The sequence below is a fragment of the Elephas maximus genome, chromosome 13 (genome assembly GCF_024166365.1).
Source record: "Elephas maximus indicus isolate mEleMax1 chromosome 13, mEleMax1 primary haplotype, whole genome shotgun sequence".
Lineage (NCBI taxonomy): Eukaryota > Metazoa > Chordata > Mammalia > Proboscidea > Elephantidae > Elephas > Elephas maximus.
The window spans coordinates 50441446-50465927 of NC_064831.1; the positions used below are offsets into that span (position 1 = coordinate 50441446).

The window sequence follows — 24482 nt, forward strand, 5'->3', positions numbered from 1 at the left end:
TATTTCCTGCTAATCTGTGGTGAGCAATTTCACATGGGTTACACCACGTCTTTGGGGGACAGGTGAAATTGTGCACTGCAGATTGGTGGGAAGGCACAGTTGGGCCCGTGTGTACCTTGTTATTGGTACTCCGGCCCTGAGCTCATCTCTGAGGGAGAGCCCTCAAGAATGTCTAGTCTCTAAGCCAGAATTCTGTCTTAAAATACATTGAAAATATACTAATAGCGCGTCTTGTCTGGCTCTTTCAGTTAAGTGTTATACTTAGTTTCCAGTTACGCTGCACACGCTGATTCCCTCAGACATGTTGCCGTCAGGTCGACTCGGATTCACAGGGACCCCATTCCAAACTCCCCATCCCACATTGAGGTGTGAGTGCCAGCATTGCTCCCTCTTCCTTTGTTCATCTGTGCTCTGAAATCATTTCCTGTTATTTCTTTGTTTTCCCAGCAGATTGGAATACGACATTCAGAGTATATCCTTCTTTGCTTTCCCTCTCACTACTAGGAATCTGTTTTCTCACAGGTCTATAAGATTTAGCGATATTAGGCTCTTCAGAGCTAAGGTGTGGGGCTCTCGGGTATCTGGAACACTTGCTCTGACTTACCTGGGGATATTGCGGATCATAAAATGTCAAAAAGAAGATGTCAGAAGGCAAACATAAAAAGATTTCCCTCCTACTCTTCATTGTGGACTATGGGTTGTCCTGGTGACTGGTGAAGAAGAGGTGGTTCAGAATTGGATCGAGATTGGAGAGTAGATCTGAACATGGTCAGGGGCTTGCTCACCACTCCCAGGCACTAAGGTTTTCCCAGAGGTAGCCAACGCTACTGTGGTCACTGTTCATCTCCTACAAACACCAGACACCCCATCAGAGATAGGGGCCCTTCAGGAGCTGCATGGGGGCTGGGCGCAGTTCCCCGCCACCCCCCAGTCACTAGAAATCCAGCTGTCCTAGGGATAGGCAACTGGCTTCTTCCTTTCACCCTCAGAGCCCTTCCCCTTTGAGACCATCCAGGCTGACATCTTCTTGAAATAGACTTTGAAAAACCAGAAGCCACTTAACTCTTCCTTGGGGAAAGGGAAGTCGAACTTCTCTGCTCAAAGCCCAGGCCACGTCTTAAGGAGGGGCAGGAAAACCTACCTCTCATTCTCGCCTGATGAGATTATGGTCAAGGAACTGAGTGCTAATTCTTAAGCAGGCTGTTGTTGTTGTGTGCTATCAAGTCAATTCTGACTCAGCAAGGCCAAGTGACACATAGAACTGCCCTATAGGGTTTTCTAAGCTGTAATTTTTACAGGAACGGGTCACCAGGTCTTTTTTCCCACAGGGCACCTGGGTAGGTTTGAACTGCCAACCTTTCAGTTAGCAGCCGAGTGTTTAACGGTTGCGCCACGAGGATCCTTTAAAATTGGTTATCCTGTCAAATATATTAACAGTGATTAGCTCCAGTTGGGCTTCCAGATGATTTAAATTTTCTTTATATTTTTCTTATTATCCAACTTTCTACAATGATTATGCATTCTTTTTGTAAGTCAGAAAAAATACCCCCCAAAAAAGTCCTGGTTAAGTCATCACCTTCCCTGAAAACTCCCAGGCCTTTCAGTGGGGGGAGAATCCTCTCCTCTCCTCAGTCACAGCCCGATCATTGTTACTTCCTTCTTCTCCCTCGTCTCTGTATCCACCATGCCTCCCTCAGTGACCAACACATAGTGGGACTTCAACATACGGTTATTGAGAACAGTAATAAATTAGGGAATGAATAAGTGAGTGGCTGAGGCCCAGTATTACTAACCTTTCAAACTCTAAACTTTAAGAAACCTTCTAGTCATACCTATGATCCCCTATCTCTGAGGACAGAAGTGACCTGTTGAGACCAAGATGTTCTCCAAAACTCAAGAATCTACAGAAAATTCGTAATCTGGCAACTCCACTGGTATATAAACCTAAAAACTTGTCTCAAACATTTCTCTACTCCAGATCCAAACTCTTTGGTATTTATTGAATTAATGAATAACTGATCTTGAAATTTACTTGAAAGTATAATAACCATGGGCTATAACAGATCAGCTATGATGGACTAGAAACCCTGGTGGCGTAGTGGTTAAGAGCTACTGCTGCTAACTAAGAGGTTGGCAGTTCGAATCCACCAGGTGCTTCTTGGAAACTCTATAGGGCAGTTCTACTCTGTCCTGTAGGGTCGCTGTGAGTCAGACTCGATGGCAGCGGGTTCGGTTTTTTTGGATTTACTGTTTAAATGTAGCAGCCACCCCCACAGCCAGGTTCCATTTACACAGTATTTCTTTTCCAGTTCTTCTCTTATCAAAAGAAAGCTCCTGGTTCAAACACAGCTCAGCAAGATATGGGGTGGGGGGTAGGGGGTGGAGCTGCAGGGAGTATCATCCTAACTACTTAGCTCATTTCTCCACTATGATTTTAGGGGTTCGAGAAAGTCCTCTTTTACCCCAACCAATCTCCATTTTAAGGAGAACTGGTGGCACAGTGATTAAAGTGCTCAGCTGTTAACCGAAAGGTCTTTGGTTCAAACCCACAAGCTGCTCCACAGGAGAGAGATGTGGCAGGCTGTTTCGGTAAAGATTTACAGACTTGGAACCCCTCTGGGGCAGTTCTACCCTGTTCTGTAGGGTCGCTGAGTCAGAATCTACTTGAAGGAAATGGGTTTGGGATTTATTCTCCATTATGTCACTGTCGTTGCTGTTAGGTTCCGTAGAGTTGATTCCGACTCCTAGCGGCCCCATGCGACAGAGTAGAGCTGCCCCATAGGGCTCCCTAGGCTATAACCTTTACGGAGAGGGGCCCTGGTGGTGCAGTGGTTAAAGTACTCCACTGCTAACCAAAAGGTTGGCGATTCAAACTCACTAGCTGCTCCACGGGAGAAAGGTGCAGCAGTCTGCTTCCATAAAGATCCAAGCCTTGGAAACCCTATGGGGCAGTTCTGCTCTGTCTACAGGGTTGCTAGGAGCCAGAAGTCAACTCTACAGCCAATGGGTTGTTTTTTCTTTTTTTAACCTTTAGGGTAGCAGATTGCCAGGTCTTTCTCCCCTGGAGTTGTACTGCCAAGGTTCTTTATTTTGTCACTAACTCCTCTCATTCCTGTAATAGGAGAACAAAGCTTTTGTAATGGGATAGGTCGCTGGAGTAAACTCCACTCTGGGAAAAGGACGTGGGCTAACAGCTGTACCAAGGCATCAACAGCGTCCTGTGGATCCTGATGGGCTAACAGCTGTACCAAGGCATCAACAGCATCTTGTGGATCCTGATGGGCTAACAGCTGTACTAAGATCTCAACAGTGCCCTGGGGGGTCCCAATGAGCTAACAGCTGTACCAAGTTCTCAACAGTGCCCTGGGGATCCCAATGGGCTAATAGCTGTACTAAGGTCTCAACAGTGCCCTGGGGATCCCAATGAGCTAAACAGCTGTTCTAAGGTATGAACAGCATCCTGGGCATCCTGATGGGCTAACAGCTGTACTGAGGTTTCAGCAGATCCTGAAAGGGGGTGGGGAGGGCGAGAGGCCTGCAGAGACTGGGAGGGGAAGTTGGGAGAACTCTAGTCCATTTTTAACAACTCCCCAATTTTGCCCTGAGCTTGCCTAGTTTGTAGACAGGCAACCCATTTAAAGCCAGAATTATTGGGTTGGGATTTCTGGAAGGCCTAAAGAAAGTGGCTTCTGGTTCACTCTCCCTCTCACGGTACCGTGGAGAACCAGGCTGAGGCTGAGCAGGCTGATTAGGGACGGGTAGCTGGGAACGGCACCAATGCGAAAGGGGGAAAGAAAGTGTGCTTTTCTGGTTTAGGAAACCTGCTGACATAGGGATGCCACCGTTTCTCTGCAGAAATACTGGCTTCAGTGGACAAAATCCAGCCACAATCAAGCTAATTGAATGCACAAATGTAATATTTTTCCAGGGCACCTCCAATTTAATGCTTGATGAAATCGTGTCTTTCCCATATATTTACAAAAGCTTTTCTTCATCCAGAAATGTCTGTTAAAATTGCTTATAGATGCTGAGATAGCAAATTACTCTTCTAATGTAACGAGATAAGTCATCTCTAGAAACTTTGCTTGCTCAAATGTACTCGCCTAAGAGAAATCAGGCTACAGACTCTTCAATAAACAGAATGAACAAGTAGAACTTGATGGCTGTAGCATGTTCTACCTCAGTGCTAAGGGATGCTAAAAATCACTCCCTCTCTCTCTCTCTCACGGCGGAGTTTCCATTTTGGTAGTTGATGGGAAAAGCAGGTCAAAAAAAACTGATGTGGATAAGAAGCCAAAACCGTTTGTCAAAATATAGGGAGAGGCTTGGAGATTGGAGTCATTTAAAGACTAAAAATCGATTTAAAAGATTTCTGTCTTCAATTCGTTTTTCTTGCTAAATGTGGCCGCTTCCTCAGTCTGGTTTTCCCTGCTTTAGCGGTCTTTACTGATAACTTACACCACAGGAACATCACATACAGGGGAAGATTCACATAGAGTCATCTGAGTGTAGACCAGTAAGATGGGCCCCGATATCAAGAGTCCACAGAAAAGATGAGATCTTGAGAGGGTCATCTATTTGATTCCCAGTAAGACTAGTCTTCCAGCTTTTTAATTTGGAAATAAACCCTGTAGCAAAAGGTCTAATAAGCAAAGGGCCTGATCAGCCCTTTCACACACGCCTAGGCAGGGGCGCCATGGAGGGCTGCCATGTATGGCTGCTCAGGTTGTACACAGCATGACTTCAGGGAAGATGCCATTTACGGACTACAATGTGAAGCTGCTGACTGGAGTTGTGCAACATGACAGCTCTGCCCAGCCCCACCGCCCAGGTCAGGAAAAAAAAATCATATTCTTATTGGCAGCATTATAGTGCAATATGTTTCCATGGTTATACCACACGCACGGTTGTTCATTTCTCGGAGAAGAAAATAAGTTCTCATTCTGACATGAGCTCACAAAAGCTTAAAGCCTCCTTGATAGCCTTTTCCTTCTCTTTGCAAAGTAATTTGGGGGGAATATTCAAGCCTCCAGGTGGCTCTCTTCAAGAAATGGTTTGGGCAATGTGATGAGGAGGAAAGGTTGGAGCCTAGAAGAAAAGGCCATATTCCAGGTGCCCTTTCTGTCAACTTTGGAAAACACTAAGAAACCACTGCCCCACCATTCAGGGGAAGACAGCGAAGAGCTGTGGAATGGCTCTCCAGGAGTCTTTCCCTCCAGCGGGTCCAGCCCAGGTGGGCCAATGGCCAGGCTGTCCTGGAGCTTGGACGGTGGGGCTGGGTGCAGAAGCCCTACACACCCTTGCTGTACTGCCTTCCTTCTCTATCGCCTTTCCCTCTGCAGCCTGAATGGCACTTTACAGACAGGGAGACACAAAGCCTAAATGCTTCCTGGCCGCCTCTGCCCAGCTCCAGCAACTCTGAGTCCAACACGATAACTTGGGATTAAACAGGAAGGTCTTGTTTCTTATGCAGTTGCTTGAACTCTGCCCCAAACACACAGAAAAGTATATTTTGGGATTTGGGGCATCAGTTGTAATATGCAGTGTATGACACATTTGCTAAAACAACCTATTTTTGTATAACCTGATTTTTAAAGAATGCTTCATTGGTCAAACCGGCACTTTATGGGCTACTAGCGATTCGAGGAGGAGCCCTGGTGGTGCAGTAGTTAACTGCTTAGCTGCTAACCAAAAGGTTAACATTTCGAACCCAACAGCTCCTCCACGGGAGGAAGATGTGGCAGTCTGCCTGAATCCAACTCATAGCGACCCTGTAGGACAGAGTAGTACTGCCCCATAGGGTTTTCAAGGCCGTAATCTTTATAGAAGCAGACTGCCACATCTTTCTTCCATAGAGCAGCTGGATTCGAACCGCCAACCTTTTCATTAGCAGCCAAGAACTTAACCATTACACCATCAGGGCTCCTTATAAACATATATAGATATATAAATACACATGCTGTTAGGTGCCATCAAGACGGCTTTGACTCACAGTGACCCCATGGAGAACAGAATGAAACATTGCACGATCCTGCGCCCGCCATTCTCACAATCTTTGTATCCTAGAGCCCATGTTGCAGCCACTGTGTCAGTCAATCTCACTGAGGGTCTTCCTCCTTTTTGCTGATCTTCTACTTCACACATATTCACTTACTATGCAGAGTCTATCAACTATCCGTGAAAGGATGTACCAGATGCCACTTGCTGGTAGGGACAGACACTGGTGTTTGAGGAGTGGGAGACATAATTTTCACTGTATATGTGTACCAGTTTCATGAATTACCTATTATTCATTATCAGAACCTGAAGAGTCTGCTTGGAGAGCTTTCTCCCAACTGTGAAACTTCACCTTAGATTTTAGGGGCAGCTCAAACGTTCTCTTCTGTGGCATCTTCCTCGTTCCTCCCAGCCAAAAGCAATCACTTTCTTCTCTGTGCTCCTAATCCACTTTTTTAGACCTCAATTATGAGAATGCTATAGCCTGACTCACTGACAGGTGAATTCTGAAGGCTTATAGAAATACTTGCAATATTTGCTAAACAGTATCTACCATTGGTGTCCCCACTCTTCCCAGTTTGAGGCCACGACTGAAGCTGGCTTTCACCTAACTTACCTGTAGAAAGATGAGTAGGTAAGGGGTCATTCTGGGATTTTTATACCCACAGGTACTATTACCTCCTGGGCATGTTGTTGTTGTTAGGTGCCGACAAGTTGGTTCCAACTCATAGCAACCCTATGTGCAATAGAACAAAACACTGCCCAGTCCTGCGCCATCCTCTCGATCATTGTTATGCTTGAGCCCATTGTTCCAGCCACTGTGTCAGTCCATCTTGTTGAGGGTCTTCCTCTTTTCCACTGACCCTCTACTTTACTACACATGATGTCCTTCTCCAGGGACTGACCTCTCCTGATAACACGTTCAAAGTATGTGACGCAAAGTCTCACCATCCTTCTAAGGAGCATTCTGGCTGTACTTCTTCCCAGAGAGATTTGTTCATAGAACTTTCTGTGATGAGGGAAATGCTCTCTACTTACTCCGTCCAATGCACTGGCTGCTAACCCCATGTGGATACTCAGTACTTGAAATGTGGACAATATCACTGAGGAACTGAATTTTTAATTTTATTTAAACAGCCCCATCTGGATAGTGGTTATTGTATTGGACAGCTTTGTTCTAGAGCTTTCTTTCTCTAGGGACAGAATGACCCACAAACCATACAATCCCTAAGCAGGTTAAATTTTCAAGCAATTAAATTGTAACCAAGATGAACAACCTAGTTGTTTCTAACATAAAAATTCAGTTTATTTATCTGTTTATGACACAGTACACAAAGGCAAGTGTTTCACATCATGGAAGTCACTCCCAACTTCTTGGAATGTTCATGTCTTTGGCTAAAAGGAAAGGCTAGCCAGGAAAGCCAGGCAACACTGAGGCCACTAAAATGGGGGGCGGGGGAGGCAGGGGCTGTTAGTTGCAAGCTGATTTTCTAGAACTGTTAGCTGGAAGCATAGGAAGCACCACTGCTGGGCACTCATGCCGTCCCGGGCTTCAGTCGTCTCCGCCACACAGGTACAGCAGCGCTTTCTGGTAGTCGCCCTTGGTGTCTTGCTACAAATGGCCAAGGAGAAAAAAAGAAAGGAGCTATCAGAAAAAGACTTAAACTCTGCAGTTACACACAAACTGGCCCAGCCTAGAGCAGAGCCACCCCCCCCGCCCCCCACCCTAGAACAAAGCAATTCTGCAGGGTTCCTGGAGACTTACAGGCAGCCTAGGCCACACCCAAGCCATCCTCACCAACCTCTGGGAGCCTGGTCAAAGGAGGTGCCTTGGGGGGGACTTTCAATCTCGTTATTACTGCAAGGGTGGGTAAGTGTCTAGTACAATAGAATTGACCTTACTCAGGCAGCCATGTCCTGCCAATGCCATCACTTTCCCCCTCTCCCTCACCCTTCCAGACAGGACAGGGCTCTTCACTGCCCACTGCGCTGTTACCAAGTGGATCTTTAAGGCCACATGGAAATAAGCGGGTGAGGAAACAATTTGTAAGAGTCTAAGGAGTCTCTAAACAAATGCCTTAATACACCTGGGTACACCAAAACACCTCTAAAGTCTTGGTAACCACTGACATGCCTCTGGAAATTTCAGAGTCTTTTATAAAGGGAAATTGCAAAGCTCATCTGAGCCATACACAGAGGCACAGAACTAGAACGCAACCCCTCTTCATACACGAACATTGCATCCATCCGAAATGGAGGAGGAGATGCGATTTCTGAGACTGAGTAACTGCAAGTTGCCAGGCCTATCACAGATGGTGTTTTAAGACATGGGGATAATAAAATGTAAAGTTTAATTGATCTTTAAAGTCTCCTCCGGATGTCGGCGAAGTTACGGGATTGTCGTCATAAATACCACTCGTCCTTGTAGGAAAACAGAAGTGGGAAATAGAAAATACTCACCTGATTCTATATAGATTCCAGGACAAATCATAAAGGGTGTTTTCAAAATAAATACCTGATATTCAATCACTAGCATCCCTTTCTCAGAGAATTAGGAAACAGGAAATCAACATGCCATTATTGTCCTCACAGGCCACTTTCCCAGGGACCCTGGGGCCAGGCCGACAGGACCTCAGGACATACCTGGATATAGTAGTACAGGGACTTGCCGTACTTTCTCTTGAATTCAGACCTAATTTTCAACATGTCCACTTCACTGCGGGAGACCATGATCCTAATTAGGACCTTATCACGAGTTCCCTTGCCCTGAAAGTCAAGTTGATGTTTCCAAGTTACGATCCAATGAAAATATTACCATAGTAAAGGAACCTCACTGGTGTTTTCTTGCATATGGAGCTGATCTAGGATCTTGTGCTGCCCTCTAAGAGGTTGTAAAGATAACACTGAAACTATTTCCCTAAGAAAATTGGGCACATTGGAATCCGAAAAACTCAAGATTAAATGTGCACAACCTCCACTTTGGGCATTCCGTAAACATACGGTGAGCACCTTCTACAGCAAGGCTCAGCTCCAGGATGCACACATAACAAAAGAGTCCTGATTCTCAGGGGCTTAGGGAGGACATACGCCAACACGTTTTTTTTTTTGTGACTCTATGCCATTTTGAATGGTATGAGCAGTAAGGATCACTGAATTTACTTCCACAGCCTCAGACTGGAGGTCCTAAGGAAGGGGTCGCATTTGACTTGGAGCCTGAGGAAAGATGGGAGAGAGGCAGGTGAAGGAGGGGAGATGACCCAGGAAGTGGCAAAGGCATGGAAGCGAGAGAGCTGAGGTCTGTTTGAGGTGTGGAAAATGGGATGGATTTGGCTCATTCCAAGGTGATAAGAAAGTTCAACTGGGAAGTTGGCCGAATGGACTCAAAAAGAAAGGAGGGGAAGAGTATGCTGTCTCATTAGGGGGAGAACAATTAGGAGTATATAGCAAGGTGTTTATAAATTTTTGTATGAGAGTCTGACTTGATTTGTAAACTTTCACTTAAAGCACAAATTAAAAAAAAAAAAAAAGTTCAACTGGGAACAAACTGTAGAGGGCTTTGAATAGTGGGCCAAGAAATTTAGACCTGGGGAGGTAGAGTTCTAGAATCGGCTTTGGAGTCAGACAGACCCAGGTTCAAGCCTGGCTACAGAACCTCAAACAAGCTGAGGCCTTCTGAACTCTGGTCTCTTCACCTATAAAGAAGAGAATAATACTGGCCTCATAGGTTTTTTGTCCTGATTTAATGGGACCCCTTTAGTAAAGTAAGTAGCACAATGTCTATGCATGTTGCTGTTGTATGCCACTGAGTTGATTTCAACACATAGTAACCCCACGTGACAGAGTAGAACTGCCCCACAGGTTTTTCTTGGCTATAATCTTTATGGAAGCAGGTCTTTCTCCCTCGAACCACTGGTGGGTTCGAACCGCCAACCTTTCCATTAGCAGCTGAGTGCTTAACCATTGCACCAACAAGGTTCCTTCGTCTATTGCACAGTGGTTGCTTAATAATCTCTCCCTTCCTTGCTTGTCTTTACTCATAGGAGGGAATCTCTGGAAAGGCTCGTAACAGGAATCTGATACAATTACTACCTATCATTTTCTCTCTTCCATGGCACTTTGTTTTCTACATATACACAAACACGTGTTCAAGTGGTTGTGCAGGACATGACGGATTTGTGGTTTTCTCAACTGTCAACCAGAACTGACCAGTGGGCTCCTGCATCTAGACATAGGGGAACCTTCCTCAACCTACTAGTCAGTACTTTCCAAAGCTTCACAGGAGACTTGGGTTGGATCACAAATGAAGGTAAGCCTGGTGTGGGAACACTGGCCGCTTAGCCACCCACCCTTACCTTCATGGAGTCATATAGTCGATCAGCAAAGTACAGGGGCTTGTTCTGGATACACTGGACTGTGGGAAGAAGGAAAGCAGTAAGGGGGACAGCCACTCCTCTCTTCTCCACCAGTGGGAGGTGACTCCCTGACTTCATGGCACAAACCAGAAATGACCTGATGTGACAGAAACGGCTGCAAAATGAAAAAGCCTACTCTGAAATAGTGAGCTCCACCATGGCTATAAACCAGGGGATTCCTGAGGGTTACAGAAACCCCAATGGCAATGTGAGCTTCACCAACAAGGCCCTTTCTTCTCTTCTCTTATTCCACCCTGGCAACTCTCCATTCTGTCGATTTAAGCCCTTCTGCAGCTTCATATCATCAAATGTATATAGTTATGCTTGCAAAACTAACCAAATTATGTATGGGTGCCACAGCTCCCAAGCACACTTGAGTTAACAGGGTGGCCCTTCATTTCTTCGGTTTCAGCACTGTTTACCGAAAGCTGATGTCCACTATGAATGCATGGGTTGCTTACCCAGGTTCAGGAAAGCATTTTCCAGGTCTCCTTTGACTTCCTTCTTGATGCTCTCCAACATGTCATAGGGGCTGTAGCTCTTGTACCTTTCAAATACTAAGGAAAACCAACACATAATTAGAATAACCAAGCCACTAGTCAGAGCTGCCAGTGGTCTCCCACACAGTTATATGCCATGATAAAAAACGAGGACAATGATGGCATCTTAGATAGTTAAGGGTCACCATGGTGGACCAGGGCCAACATTCCACCAGTCACCCTGGAACAGACATACCAACACCTGTTCTAACAGGCCATGCACCTGTCCTAAATGGCATGGCCCAGGCTCCATATTCTGTCTCCCCTGAGTGGACCCCCTTCTATCTGGAAGCAAGAGAAATAGAAAACAGCACCCAGGAAAGTTACAACGTTAACAAAGATGGTAAGATTAAACAGTCCTCAAACAAGAAGGGGCAGCAAGCTAAAGCTCACACCGAACATGAAAGACCCAAAATGGGGGAGGAATGTGCATGGACTAGGTGAGCCTGTGGGAGTGTATAGGGGAACGTGAACCACGTTCTGAAGACCCTCGCCCTGCCTGGCCACCTGGAGCACCGTGCATTTGGCTCATACTCTAAACCTCCTCAGCACAGCACCCACCTTTCTGGAGATGGCACACGCTCCGCTCAGTCATGATGCTAATCCACTTGGGAACATCAGTGCCCTTCCTCTTCACTCCGGCATCATAGAGATCCTACGAGCAGAACCAACCAGGAAAGTTAACCACAGGATCCAGAGCAAGGTCATAAAGTCATTTCATGTTAAAAAACCAAACACTATGTATTCATTCAAAATGCCAAATAAAAACAAATGATTGCACTGCAGACATGGGCAAAAATGTACCATTTAGGTCAAAAAGTCTTAATCACAAGCAATGTTCCTTAGGCACAGACAGATACACTATGAGACAGCAGATTCTTCATGGTGAGTATTGTTCAAGTCTCCTTCCTTGGACAGGAAAGGACCAAGAGCTTCTACTCACATAAAGAAGGACAAGCAAATGTTCATTAGCACATGTGGCCCTCCTGCCTTTTGGCACTTTTAGTAGCAGATAAGCTAGGGGTCATCTGTAGAAGATAGATGCGGGTCAGATACCAACACTCAAGCTTGGTAGAGACTTGGGAAATCATGGAGCTAGAAAAAGAACTAGTCTAATGTCAACTTCAATTTCTGAAAAATGTAGGGGCTATAAGTAAGACTAAGGAGCCCTGGTGGCTCAGTGCTTAAGCACTTGGCTGCTGACCAACAGGTTGGCAGTTTGAACCCACCAGCTGCTCTGTGGAAGAAAGATGTGGCAGTCTGCTTTCATAAAGATTTACAGCTTTGGAAACCCTATGGGCCAGTTCTACTTTGTCCCATAGGGTCGCTATGAGTCAGGATAAATTTGACAGCAGCAGGCTTAGTTTTGTTTTTTTTTTTTTGGTATAAGTAAGACTAAGAATGACAAGGAGGAAGGGAAGGAGAAAGGCTCATTCGTGGGTAGATAAGCATTCAGTGGCCTCCTCTATCTGGACGCTGCAAAACCCAACTTCTATTACTTCATACAAAACCCTTCTCCAGGTAAGACAGTACACAATACTGGGGAAGCCAGCACAACTTGTACAAGGCAAGGTCATGGAAGCTCCACAGACACATCCAGGCTCCCTGAGGGATGGAATTACTGGGCTGGAGGCTGTGGAGACCATGGTCTCGAGGAACATCTAGCTCAATTGGCATAACATTTAGTTTATAAAGAAACTGTTCTACATTCTACTTTAGTGAGTAGCATCTGGGGTCTTAAAAGCCTGCGAGTGGCTGTCTAGGATACTCCACTGGTCTCACCCCTTCAGGAGCAAGAAATAATGAAGAAAACTAAACATACAAGGGAAAGATTGGTCCATAGAACTAACGGACCACAACTACCACAGCCTCCACCAGACTGAGTCCAGTACAATGAGGGGGTGCCCGGCTACCACCACTGACTGCTCTGTCAAGAATCACAACAGAGGGCCCTGGACAGAGCTGGAGAAAAATGTAGAACAAAATTCTAACTCAAAAAGAAAGACCAGACTTTCTGGCCTGACAGAGACTGGAAAACTCTGAGAGTATGGTCCCCGGGCTCCCTTTCAGCTCAGTAATGAGGTCACTCCTCAAGTTCACCCTTCAGCCAAAGATTGGACAGACCCATAAAACAAAACGGGACTAAAGGGGCATATCAGCCCAGGGGCAAGGACTAGAAGCCAGGAGGGGACAGAAAAGCTGGCAATAGGGAACCCGAGGTTGAAAATGGAGAGTGTTGACATGTCATGGGGTTGTTAACCAATGTCACAAAACAATACGTGTACTAACTGTTCTGTAAAGCTTCATCGAAAGTACAATAAAATAAATCAATAAAACCCTTCTCCACCTCCTGCTGAAAGTGCTATGTGAAATAGGTTGAATTTTAAAATGAAAATGAATTTAAATTAATTTTGTCTTGAAACTCCTATGAAATGTTTTGAGAAAACTGTTGACCTTCTGGGGAAGGAACACAGCTCACAGGAATCTGAATCAACTTAACAAAAAGTTCTCAGTGGTTCCAGAACTAGAACCTGCAAAAGTTCTACTCAGACAGAAAAGAAGGAAGGCTTCCACTCCCCGCCACAGTGGAGCAATAAGCCTTCCCGTGCCTGGCTCTGCCTTCACCATCTTCTGCTTCCCCATGTTGCTTACCCTTTGAGCATGCATTTGAAGCAAACGCATACCAGTGTGCACGGCTCAATCACATCCTGAAGAAAGAGGTACTTCTCATATAAGCAAAGCCCGAATGAGCTTATAGGAGTCAGGCATTGATCTGGTAATCCACACCAGCATCATAAAGGAAGTGCCTTGTAATAAGTATTGCTCCCAGAAAGTGAAAATGAAACTCAACATTCTCAGCCTGTGGTGTGCTGAAAATATGCCCACACACGCTTTGACATTCCTCCTCTCTGAAGGTGAAGCCTACTTCTTCTCCCATTGACAGTGGGTAGACTTAGTTACTCATTTCTGTCTCACAAATAGAATACGGTGGAAGTGATAGTGTGTGTCTAAGATTAGTTCACAAAAGGCACTGTGACCTCCTCTGTGCTTTCTCTCTTGGATTACTCGCTCTAGAGAAGGCCAGCTGCCATGCTGTCAGGAAGCTCAGCCACCCCAGGAAAAAGCCCACATGGAGAGGAACTAAGGTCTCCTACCAACAGTCATGTGGGTGAACCATCTCGGGGGTGGGTCCTCCTGACCCAGTCAAGCCTTGAGTGACTGCAGCCTGACCAACGTTTTGTCTGTAACCTCACAGGAGAGGACCCTAAACCAGAACCCCCAGCTCCTAAATTCCTGACCCACAGAAACTGAAAGACAAGCAATGTTTATTGTTTTAAGCACCTAAGCTTGGTGCTAATGTGTTATGCAGTAGGAGATAGGTGCACCCAGATTATCCAGAGACCTACTAGAAAACAGAACCTCAAACCAGGAAGCTTGGCACTTACCCGGGCATCTTGGTCAATTAGTTCATAATCAATGACAGAGCCATCCTCTGCTCTTCTACCCTGCAGGGAAAACAAAACAAAACAAATTTTAAATGTCAAATGTATTTCTTTTTATAGTTCAAATAGGAAATGTAAGCCATTATTTAATTTACTGAAGAAATACCACTTAACTTTTTTCTTTACTTTGAAGCTTAGGCAAGACCAAGGAATGGAAACATAGTTGAGGGGTTAAGCCTTAGTATCATCAACCCCTCACTGATCCAGTCCTGAACTAAGCACCTGACAGAGTCCACCCTACTCCAAATAAAGGCTAATGATCTTTGGTTCCTTCCCTCAGAGTGATGACAATCCAGATGGAGAAATAATCGTGAACAAATGGTAAGACGATATAATAATCTAAAGAGCTAAGAAAACAGAAAATGCAAGAGAGGGGAGAAATCCGTCAGACAGCGTAGTCAGCAAAGTCTTTGTGACCCATGGGATAAGGCTTTAGCTGAACCTTGAGAGATGAATCAAATGAGGAGGGGAGAGAGAGGGACCGCACAGGCAGAGACAGAGACAGAGACGCTCGCAGGGGAGGTGCCACCCAGCGGGAACAGAAGGCAGGCAGTGCAGAATCCTAGGGAAGACGATTAAGTTAGGGAGGAGGATCAGGATACAGAGGTCCTTTACAGACAACTGACAGTTTGGATTTGATGCACCAGAAAGAGGTTTTGATCCGAAACCAAACCCAAACCCAGTGCCGTCGAGTCGATTCCGACTCATAGCAACCCTATAGGACAGAGTAGAACTGCCGCATGGAGTTTCCAAGGAGTGCCTGGCGGATTCCAACTGCCGACCCTTTGGTTAGCAGCCGTAGCACTTAACCACCATGCCACCAGGGTTTCCAGGTTTTGATTAGGGGAGTGAAATGGTAAAAGTGGATTTTAGGGAGATTTTTTTTTTTTTTGGAGGGCGATCCACAGGGTGGGGGGCAGGTGAAGAGATGAGAGCCAGGAAGAACGGCATAGGAGTGTTACAGCAATGGAGATGTGGGGGGCCACCCAACAATCCTTCATCATTAGAGTTTCTGGAGAAATTTTCTCTTCCCTCCTCCGGCACGTGAGGAACCCTAGTGGCACAATGGGCTAAGTGCTTGGCTGCTACCTGAAAGGTTGGTGGTTCGGACCCGCCCAGCCGATCTGTGGGAGGAAGACGTGGAACTCTGCTCCTGTAAAGATTATAGCTGAGAAAACCCAATAGGGCAGTTCTGTCACATGACGTCACCGTAAGTAGAAATTGACACACTGGTGCCTAACAACAATAACCTGGAATGTAGGCATTAAACTGCACACTGGCCAGAACTCAGGCTCAGAGGGGACACATTTCATCCATGCTGTGTTAACACGAGCGCACAGCTCCACAACGAGCCCTGCCTCCAGGCAAAGGGTGGCAGGGACACATTCCCTCACAGGAGGTGAGAGCAGGGGAGACAACCAACAGAGTCACTTCCCACCGGTCCTGTCCTGTGTGACCACAGATAGAGGCAAAGTGACCTTCCCTAAGCCATGCGGTGAGGGGTACCACCCAAATCCAGGCCGGGGCTTGAGAGCTGCCTATTCCTTTCCTGGCCCCCAAAGTCCATTTGTCTGTATGGTTTCACAGGATAAGAAATCCTATTATATAAAAATGACAACTCTGCATTGACAGTGCAAACCCACTGCCGGAAACGCAGCTGGATTTCTGACGCAGGCGCAGAGGATTTGGTTAATTTCGCTCCCCAATATAAAAGGAGGTGTGTGACTTATCTTGAGACCAAGCAAGGGCAAAGAAACCAACCTTTGCGAGGGCAACCATCAGCTTGCGGAAGTCACCGGATGTGTCAGATACAATGTCCTTCTCCAGGTCAGTCTTGTACACTTGGAAAACAACACATCAGGTTGTATGCCGCCTGCCTGTCTGTCGACCACCCACCCACCCAGTGAACCCTCCTCCACCAAGACCCTGAAAGGCAGGGAAGGCTGTGTCAGCACGGGGGTCCCCATGCTCCTGAACCACCAAGCTGAGGGTAGGTTCTCTAGAACCATGTCTACCCTCAGGAAATCAGAGTCAATGTCACTACCAGCGACAAGGGACAGGCAGGGCTGGATCAAATCAAGGATCCTCAGGCTTACCTTTGATCAATGGCTTCTTTTGTAGCCAAATCATGGGTCCCTAACCTTTTTGACTATAAAAACTCATTGTGAACAGAAAAAAATCTGGATGGCTCTCTACACACATGCAGGTGCATAAAATTGTGCCTTTATTTTGTGCTGATTGAGACCATTCACAACGGCCAAAAGCTAGGAAGAATTAAATAGTACTTTCGAATGAATTTGTATTTTATTATTCAAAATAGCATCAACATCAAAACATAGTAACATACTGATGTAGGCCATATTATTTATTCTGCCCATAGTCCCTACTCTGCTTGGAGCACACAAGTCTCCACAATTCTCAATTTTCTACAATAGGGCTGGGGACCTCTTAAGCAGAAACTGAATAACAGTCAAGACATGAAATCTATTTTCTACTCTTCCCTAACAAATCTTGTTTTTTAATAAATTTTGTTTTCTCTCCTTTGCCTCCTGTCTGCCCTTTTGAAGAAGCTCTGGTGGAACGTGATAGAAGCCCAGGCAGTAAGGAGGTGAAGGAGAAGGACCTGGATCGTGGAGAACGTCCACTAGACAGTCGAGATGGAGGCATTTCTGCAGCTGTGCGCTCGGCCGCTAACTGAAAGATTGGCAGCTCAAACCCAGCCAGTGGCTCTGTGGGAGCAAAGACTTGGCAATCTGCTCCCGTGAAGATTACGGCCGAGGAAACCCTATGGGGCAGTTCTACTCTGTCACATGGGGTCGCTGCGAGTCAGAATTGACTGGACAGCACCTAACAACGCAATATAGTCTAGGCATCCTTTCCTAAGCGCTAGTCCAGGCAGCCATGGTGGAGCCACAGAAATTGGGCTGAGAGAAATAGGGTTACTCACTTTCCTTGTAGACTCTGTTAATCTCCTGCAGCTCCTGGTTGGTCCTTGAGCAGATGATCTCAATGAGGGAGTCCTCATCGGTTCCCAGGCCCTGTGAAGCAGGCAGCAGGACAGTCAGCTGGGACAAGTCCTCCTCGCCATTAGCCTGCTCTCTGATCTCCATCAAGTAAATTGCAAATGTGGATAGGGTCTGTTGGCATCCCCCTTTCTACATGCCCTCTGAGAAATCTGCACTATATTCCCCAGTAGAAAGGAATGTTATTTTCTAGTCCTTAAAAAAATGCCTAGCCAGAATACAAAATGGTATAGATGGCGTGTTTGAGCTCAAATGTTTTTTTTTTTTTTTTAAAAAGTGAACGGGAAGAGACAGATAGGAAATACACAAAAATTTTAAAAGTAGGTGCCTTTTGCTGATGGGTTTATATAGCGGAGGAGATTTTTCTCCTTCCGGATTTTCTATTTTTTTCCATTTTTATAATGTTCACTCATTTATTTTATCTTTATTTTAAAAGATGGCAAATATTTTCTTGATTAAACAATTCTTCTAATTTAAAACAAAGGAATATAAAAATTTTATGTTGCCATTTGCAGCCAGCATGGTTAGATGAGAATGAGCCTTTTTACCAGGGAAAGGTATAGATAAAATTTTAGCTTCAAGTCCTTTGAAATGTAAAATTGGGTTAATGTTAAAAATTTTATTCTTGTACTTACACTTTTGCTTGATCATTATGCACTCTTCGGGCATTTTAGGGAAGCAAAAGGAAATAATGAAGTCCCAAATAAACCTAGACACTAACGCTTTATTAAGGAATAAGAACTTGATGGGTGATGTATTCAAATTTAATATATACACTTTTGAGCATACCAGATAGCATGAAAGGACTCAATGAAACATGTATTTCAAAGCTGGCTTCATGATCAAAGTCAAGATTTAATAATCAGGATTCTCTAATACTTGTCTTTCTGAATATGGAAATACTACTTTGAACTAGGTAGAATTACAACTGTTTAAAATGTAAATCAATTATAAAGTGTTAATACAATAAGAAACTTACTTATCCACATGAAAAGTGTGTCAGCTATTAATTAAACTTATTAAGAGTTTATATGCCCCTGAAAGAGTGGTTTGTGTAACATAACCTAAGCCTCGGGTCAATGTTTATTTTGAATTTTATTCTTAATCTAATCTATGAGCCAGTGCCTCTTCTTCCACAGTTTTTAATCATAATTTGTAGAGGTTCTGACAAAGCCAAAATTTCTCTCCTTGTTAGCAGAAGGTGTACACAACGTTCTATACAAATGTTACAAAATGACTACCAAATGTCTTCAAATATTTTCTGGAGTTCTTCAATCTCAAGGTTGATGGAAATATAGTCTAAAAATAATTCACACATTGAAAGAAATGCTATATCCTGACATTGCAGCCGTGTAAGACAAGGTATAGCAAGGTAAGATTTGCTTCCTTCCATCAATGACATACCGCTGCCAATATCTGAGAATTGTAAGTGGTCTTGTTTCTGTATTCAAAGGTGACCTTGGCAATTTCCAAAACTTGGCCCAAGCTTTCCTCAGTCTGTCCACAATCCTTATCACAAGGGCAACTTCTACTGAAACCTAACACAGATACTGCCACTGCTATTGCCAGGAGTCTAAACAGATTCTTTTTTAAGCGTAGTTCAGTTAATGTCACTTTGAGCTTTATGGATTTCAGAAGGGTACTCAACTGTGATAGCTAATGGAAGAACTGGCACCAGCTCAAAGATTTAGCAGTCAAAGCCCAGCTACACAGATTACAGCAGTGACTGACAGCTCAAACAAATCCATCTCAAGTCACTAACATCTAGTAACAGATACTCATAAAACCACATGAATCGCAACTAAACAGATTCTTGACGAAAATAAGATCAACTGATCTGAAGGGTTGATGGTCAGGAGAAACCTCAGTGAGGGCGGCTCATCTACGGCCCCAAGATTCCCAGGCTCGGTTTTCAGGGGTGTTATCTTCATCAAGCGGGGTCACATTAAGTGTTGTTGACAGTTTCTTATCTTTAATCATACCATGCTGGCATTCCCCGGGGTGGGTTAGGAACATCCAACTCACAGGCAGCTCCTACTTGGCCTTTAATGCTATGTAAATTTGCCCTCACTTTGACTTTTTTTTTTTAACTAAACCAACCCCTGCTCACAACAAATTCTTCCTCACAATCGCCTTCATTTGCTGCAGGTGCAGCTTTTAAATCCTGCAGTAAAGTACATGTAAGGGTAAATGGGACCCTGTGCACCTGTTCCGGCTTACCTACACGTTCACCTTAAAGACAGAGAAAGGAACAGGTCTCCTTCGTAGCCCGGGGACTGCCTTGGCACCTACCTAGAAACTCTGAGCAGGTCGCTCAAGAAAACCGAGCAAAGCTTGGGCTAAACTGAACCAGTGAAGGAAGAAAGAGCCTTTGCAGAGAACCTTTCGGCAGCCCGGGAAATGCCCAGCATGTGAAGCTGCCTCAAGAGTCACTCTCTGGGAAAACAGGTGACAACTGAACTGTGACATTAACTCTGGTGACAGGCTTACAGCTTGGTCTCTTCATAATTCAGGAACGGTGGCATCACAGAAAATGTACTCAGACTCAGAATAAGTAAAATCAGAAACATGGCTTCCCCCTGCCACCGGAAAGGCTTTACCCAGTTAGGTCAGCAGGGGGCAGTATCAGATTAGTCAAAATGTTGCAGGCTTGGCCAGGATGCATACACTTCACTGTGACACGCTTTTATGTTTATGCATCTACATAATATTGATGTTTTAGATACGCAAAAAATTCAGGGAAGTTCCAACTTGGATTTTTTTTTAATTTCACAGGGTTCCCTTTTTTTGTTTTGTTTTGTTTTTAACTTCACCTAGGATTCTGTTCATTAAAAAATTTTGCAAAAGAAAACCATAAAAGATCATATGCACTACAATACTTTTAATAAAATAGAGGTGCCATTCATGATCTGAAACCACCCCTTTGGGGTTCTGCACTTCGGTGTTCTGATTTTGCCCAAATCTGAACCAAACAATGACAGGGAGAGGGTCAGGAGAAGAAACGTCCACAAGAGCATGGGCAGGGTTTGCAAGCTTCCTTCAATAAAAACCATGAGTCTTACTTTTGCCTGAACATCACAACGAGTCTCTTTAAAGAAGGAAGTGCAATCAAGGAAGTAGTTTTCCAAAAGCTATTCCAATCGCCCAGGTGCCGAGTGGTAGCAGCTGGTAACTGACTTCTCAGCATCAGGAAATTTCTTTACAGTTTAAAAAAAAAAAGTAATTGAAATATTTTTAGTACAAATCCCGAGACTTATAACTTCAGTTCATTTTTTAAAAAAGGAGGTTCCAAATGAGAATTCAACAAAACTGAAAATCACCTAATTACGCTCAAAAAGCTGTAATTCACTGATACTAAGGGCGGATTTGAGAGAGATGAAATCTCACACGTGTTTACCTTCATGGAGGCTTTCAACTCCGAAGCGTCATACTGAGCAGGTGTTTTCAACAGGCCCAAAATCACCGTCTCCAGGTGGCCGGATAAGGCTGACTTCAGCGCTGATGCAAGTTCCTGCAGAGAAACAGACACTCGTGGAAAACCCGGTCGGTGACCGTACTCACTGTAAATTTGGTGCATAAAACGAAAGTTCAGAAGAGTCTGTTTATAAAGCGGGCTGTGGTGCTTTGACCACTCAAGGGTCTCAGGTCAAATTATCCCTCAACTGTATTCCTTTCAACAGACCCAGATGTCAGGGACCTAAAGATAAGACTTTAACAAAACCCCTTAAAACCCAAGCTGATGGTGCCTTCTCCCCCGTCATGAAAAGGAAACAGGAGTAGTCCACAGCTCTTCAGAAAGCTGGGCGTATGAGGGTGCCTCGTTCACAACCTGCTGGAAAGTCATAACACCCGTGGATGGCAGGGTGTTTCCTGGGGCCCAGGGTCCCTGCTAAGGAGGTGGTTTGAATGAGTAGCCTCCTGGGAAGCAGAGCCCACGTGGCCTTCTGATGTCACCCTGTAAACGACGCTTGAGCAGCTGCATCAGGAATGGCTCTTGTGCGTCTCCAGAAGGAACCCATGGCTCCAGTATGGCTGGGAGTTTGCAAAACACGTAAGACTGAGGAAACGTCGTCATTTGTCCTAACTAAACTGGGTGGGGTGGGTGGTGGTGATGAAGACAGAGGAGGATTTAAGGCCCCCAATCAGCCCTCCGCTTCCCCCCTGCAGACCATTTCTCAATGTCCTACCATGAACACAAGATTGTAAGTCAGAGGTCTGAGCTGCCCCCACGTCTGTACGCAGATACCCCAATCCAATATGGCTTTTAAAGATGCTTCCTTGGGGATTAAACTTCCTACAAGACACAGGCAACCCACAGCACTGGGTGACGACTGGAGTCTCCCGTTACAATGATTTTCTTCTTTCTTCTTAATTTTTCCCACCTCTTCTCTCCCTTACTTTTTCTCTCCTGCTTCCCAATAGCATCCCATGGTATCTACAGTGTTTAGCCCCTTGAGGTACTTGCAGGCTATAAGAGGTGATCTGCAACTTGCCTCAAAGAGAATCTTCTCGAATCACTCAGAGGTGGCAAGAGTGTTGGAAATGAAATGGATCTTAGAAATCATCTGGCCCGATCCTTCAGCCACCTGCTTTCTCCAGCTGCCCGATGCCCTAGTAACACATAGCTCTTACAGTGGGATTTTAAAAGCAACACCTCCTGATTATACTACCAATTTTCCAATTTAGAATTTTTAGGTTAGCTAATTCCAAACTCAGCCTACACTTGACACTGCCCTCTTCCATTCTCACCCCCTAAACTTTGCTCACACCTCAAATAGCACTTGGGGACCTACTGATTTCTTCCAGTTCTTAGGGAAGTAAGTAGAAGTTAGAAACTCCTTAGGGGCAAATTCAAATTCCTGTTTCTCATAATGCCTGGCACAGGGCTCCACACTTAACAGAAACTCCAGAAACATCCGATAAATAGACATAACCTATGTGGAGAGACCTTGCATATGGCATCTGCCTCAACGTGAAAGAAACAGAAAACCAGTCCTCTCTGCCAGCCCCTCCCTCCAAGCTTCTTGTTGTTAGGTGCCATTGAATCGGTTTCAACTCACGGCAACCCGATAGGACTGAGTAGAACTACCCCATAGCGTTTCCAAAGAGCGCCTGGTGGATTCAAACTGCCAACCTTTTGGTTAGCCACGTAGCTCTTTACCACTGTGCCACCAGGGCTCCCTCTCCAAGCATTTCACCTTGAAATCTAGGCAGCCGTGTTCCATTTGGAAACCCTGGTGGCGTAGTGGTTAAGAGCTATGGCTGCTAACCAAAGGGTCAGCAGTTCAAACCCATCAGGTGCTCCTTGGAAACTCTATGGGGCGGTTCTACTCTGTCCTATAGGGTCACTATGAGTCGGAATCAACTCGAGGGCAACGGGTTTGGTTTTTGGTTTGGTGTTCCACTTCTCTAAAGCTGCTCTGTAATACAGGACTTTCTGTATCTTGCAGAGAGCTCATTTGAAACAATAAGATTCTGCTCCCAATGTTTCCTTTAGAAAGTCCCTCAGGTGGTTTAGGTATCTTCCTGTAAAAGATGACAATGTTCCTTGACCCCAGGCTGAGGGGCGTCAAGGATCAGTAGGACAGTGAGCTGTCCCTGTCCCTAGCCAGAAAGGGCACTGAACCGTGCATGAATCTTCCTTCCAAGAGGCTATGTGGGAGCTTTGTTTACCATCTATCTAATGTGAAATCAAGATCGAGACTCCTGTATTTGAGTATACATCCATAAGCTCAAGTGTGTCAAAGACCACACTCTGTAAGTGACAAGTGAAGGAGTGATTACAGGTATATTATCAGAGGTGGGCCTTCTACTCCAACTGGGACTCGGCTCTGCCAGCTCTCAGATCCTCCTGGGAAGCAGTAGAAAGGATGCACTCCCCTGGTGTCTCACTACAGAAGATTAATACAAGGCTAGTTGGAAGAGGAATGTTAACACATGTGGGTTGACAGAAGGCAGACGCTCTCCTATTTATGTCCTCTTTGACTGTTTCGAAGGGGGAGCTGTATCAGGGCTTGATCTACAACTACCAGGATCTTGGTGGTCCTGTCAGCCCCAAAGGCAGAAACATCTCAGGCAGGACCAGAATCCTTCCAGCTCACCTCCACTGTGACTACCAGTGAAAAGCCTAAGTCAAGAGGGAGCTGCAGGAAGCCACGCTTACGGCACCATCCAAGAATAAATCAAAAGTTTTATATAACAAGAAGTTAAAAATAAAGCAGCAAGTCCCTAAAAATAAAATATCCTAACACTGTGACAAAATAAAGGATGAATAAGCACTGTGATGTTCCTTAACCACTAGTGGACAAGCAAGGGAAGAACACACAAAGCCTCTTTAAATAGGGGAAACAGGGCACATTGAAGATAACCTGGTAGACCAAATCAGCTACCAACAATGCTCTCAAGTATTCAAGTGTGTATTTTAAGAATAAGAGGAGTGTGTCAGGATCAATACCCAGTGGGGTTAAGTGTCCGAAGATGAAATTACAGGTATCTTATCAAAAGTCAGTAGAGGTCACAAAGATAAAATGAGTTGCTACATGTAGGGAGCTTACCACGGTATCTGGTACAAAGCAAGTACTCAACAAATGTCACTTGTAGTGGGTTAATGGTGACCCCCAAAAGATATGTCCCTGTCCTAACCCCAGCATCTGTGAACGTGACCTTATTTGGAAAAAGGGTCTTTGCAGATGTAATTAAGTTAAGGATCTCGAGATGAGATCATCCTGGATTATCCAAGCGGGCCCTAAATCCAGTGTTGAGTGTCTTTATATAAAACCATGGGAAGATGCAGGTACAGACTGATGTTATGTAGCCATACGCCAAGAAAGGAACTCTGGGAGCCACCAGAAGCAGACAAGACAAGGAAGGATTCTCCCCTAGGTTCCTTCAGAAGCAGTGCAGCCCTGCCAAAGCCTTAATTTCAGACTTCTGGCCTCCAGAACTGAGAGAATACATTTCTGTTGTCGTAAGCCACCCAGTTAGTGGTACTTTGTCACAGCAGCCCTA

At 45.0% G+C, this 24482-nt stretch overlaps 1 protein-coding gene across 1 annotated transcript in view; it reads right to left on the bottom strand.

Moving 5' to 3' along the window:
* Positions 1 to 7266: 7266 nt before the first annotated feature.
* Positions 7267 to 24482, bottom strand: part of ANXA2 (annexin A2) — a 48869-nt gene continuing 31653 nt past the window's right edge. The window contains exons 5-13 of the mRNA XM_049905645.1: positions 20872 to 20985; positions 17399 to 17489; positions 16213 to 16292; positions 14395 to 14454; positions 11510 to 11603; positions 10871 to 10966; positions 10350 to 10408; positions 8641 to 8763; positions 7267 to 7609 (exon numbers count right to left, since the gene is read on the bottom strand). Of these exons, the coding sequence (XP_049761602.1) occupies positions 7550 to 7609; positions 8641 to 8763; positions 10350 to 10408; positions 10871 to 10966; positions 11510 to 11603; positions 14395 to 14454; positions 16213 to 16292; positions 17399 to 17489; positions 20872 to 20985 (777 nt within the window). The 3' untranslated portion in view covers positions 7267 to 7549. The remainder of the gene's footprint in view (positions 7610 to 8640; positions 8764 to 10349; positions 10409 to 10870; positions 10967 to 11509; positions 11604 to 14394; positions 14455 to 16212; positions 16293 to 17398; positions 17490 to 20871; positions 20986 to 24482) is intronic.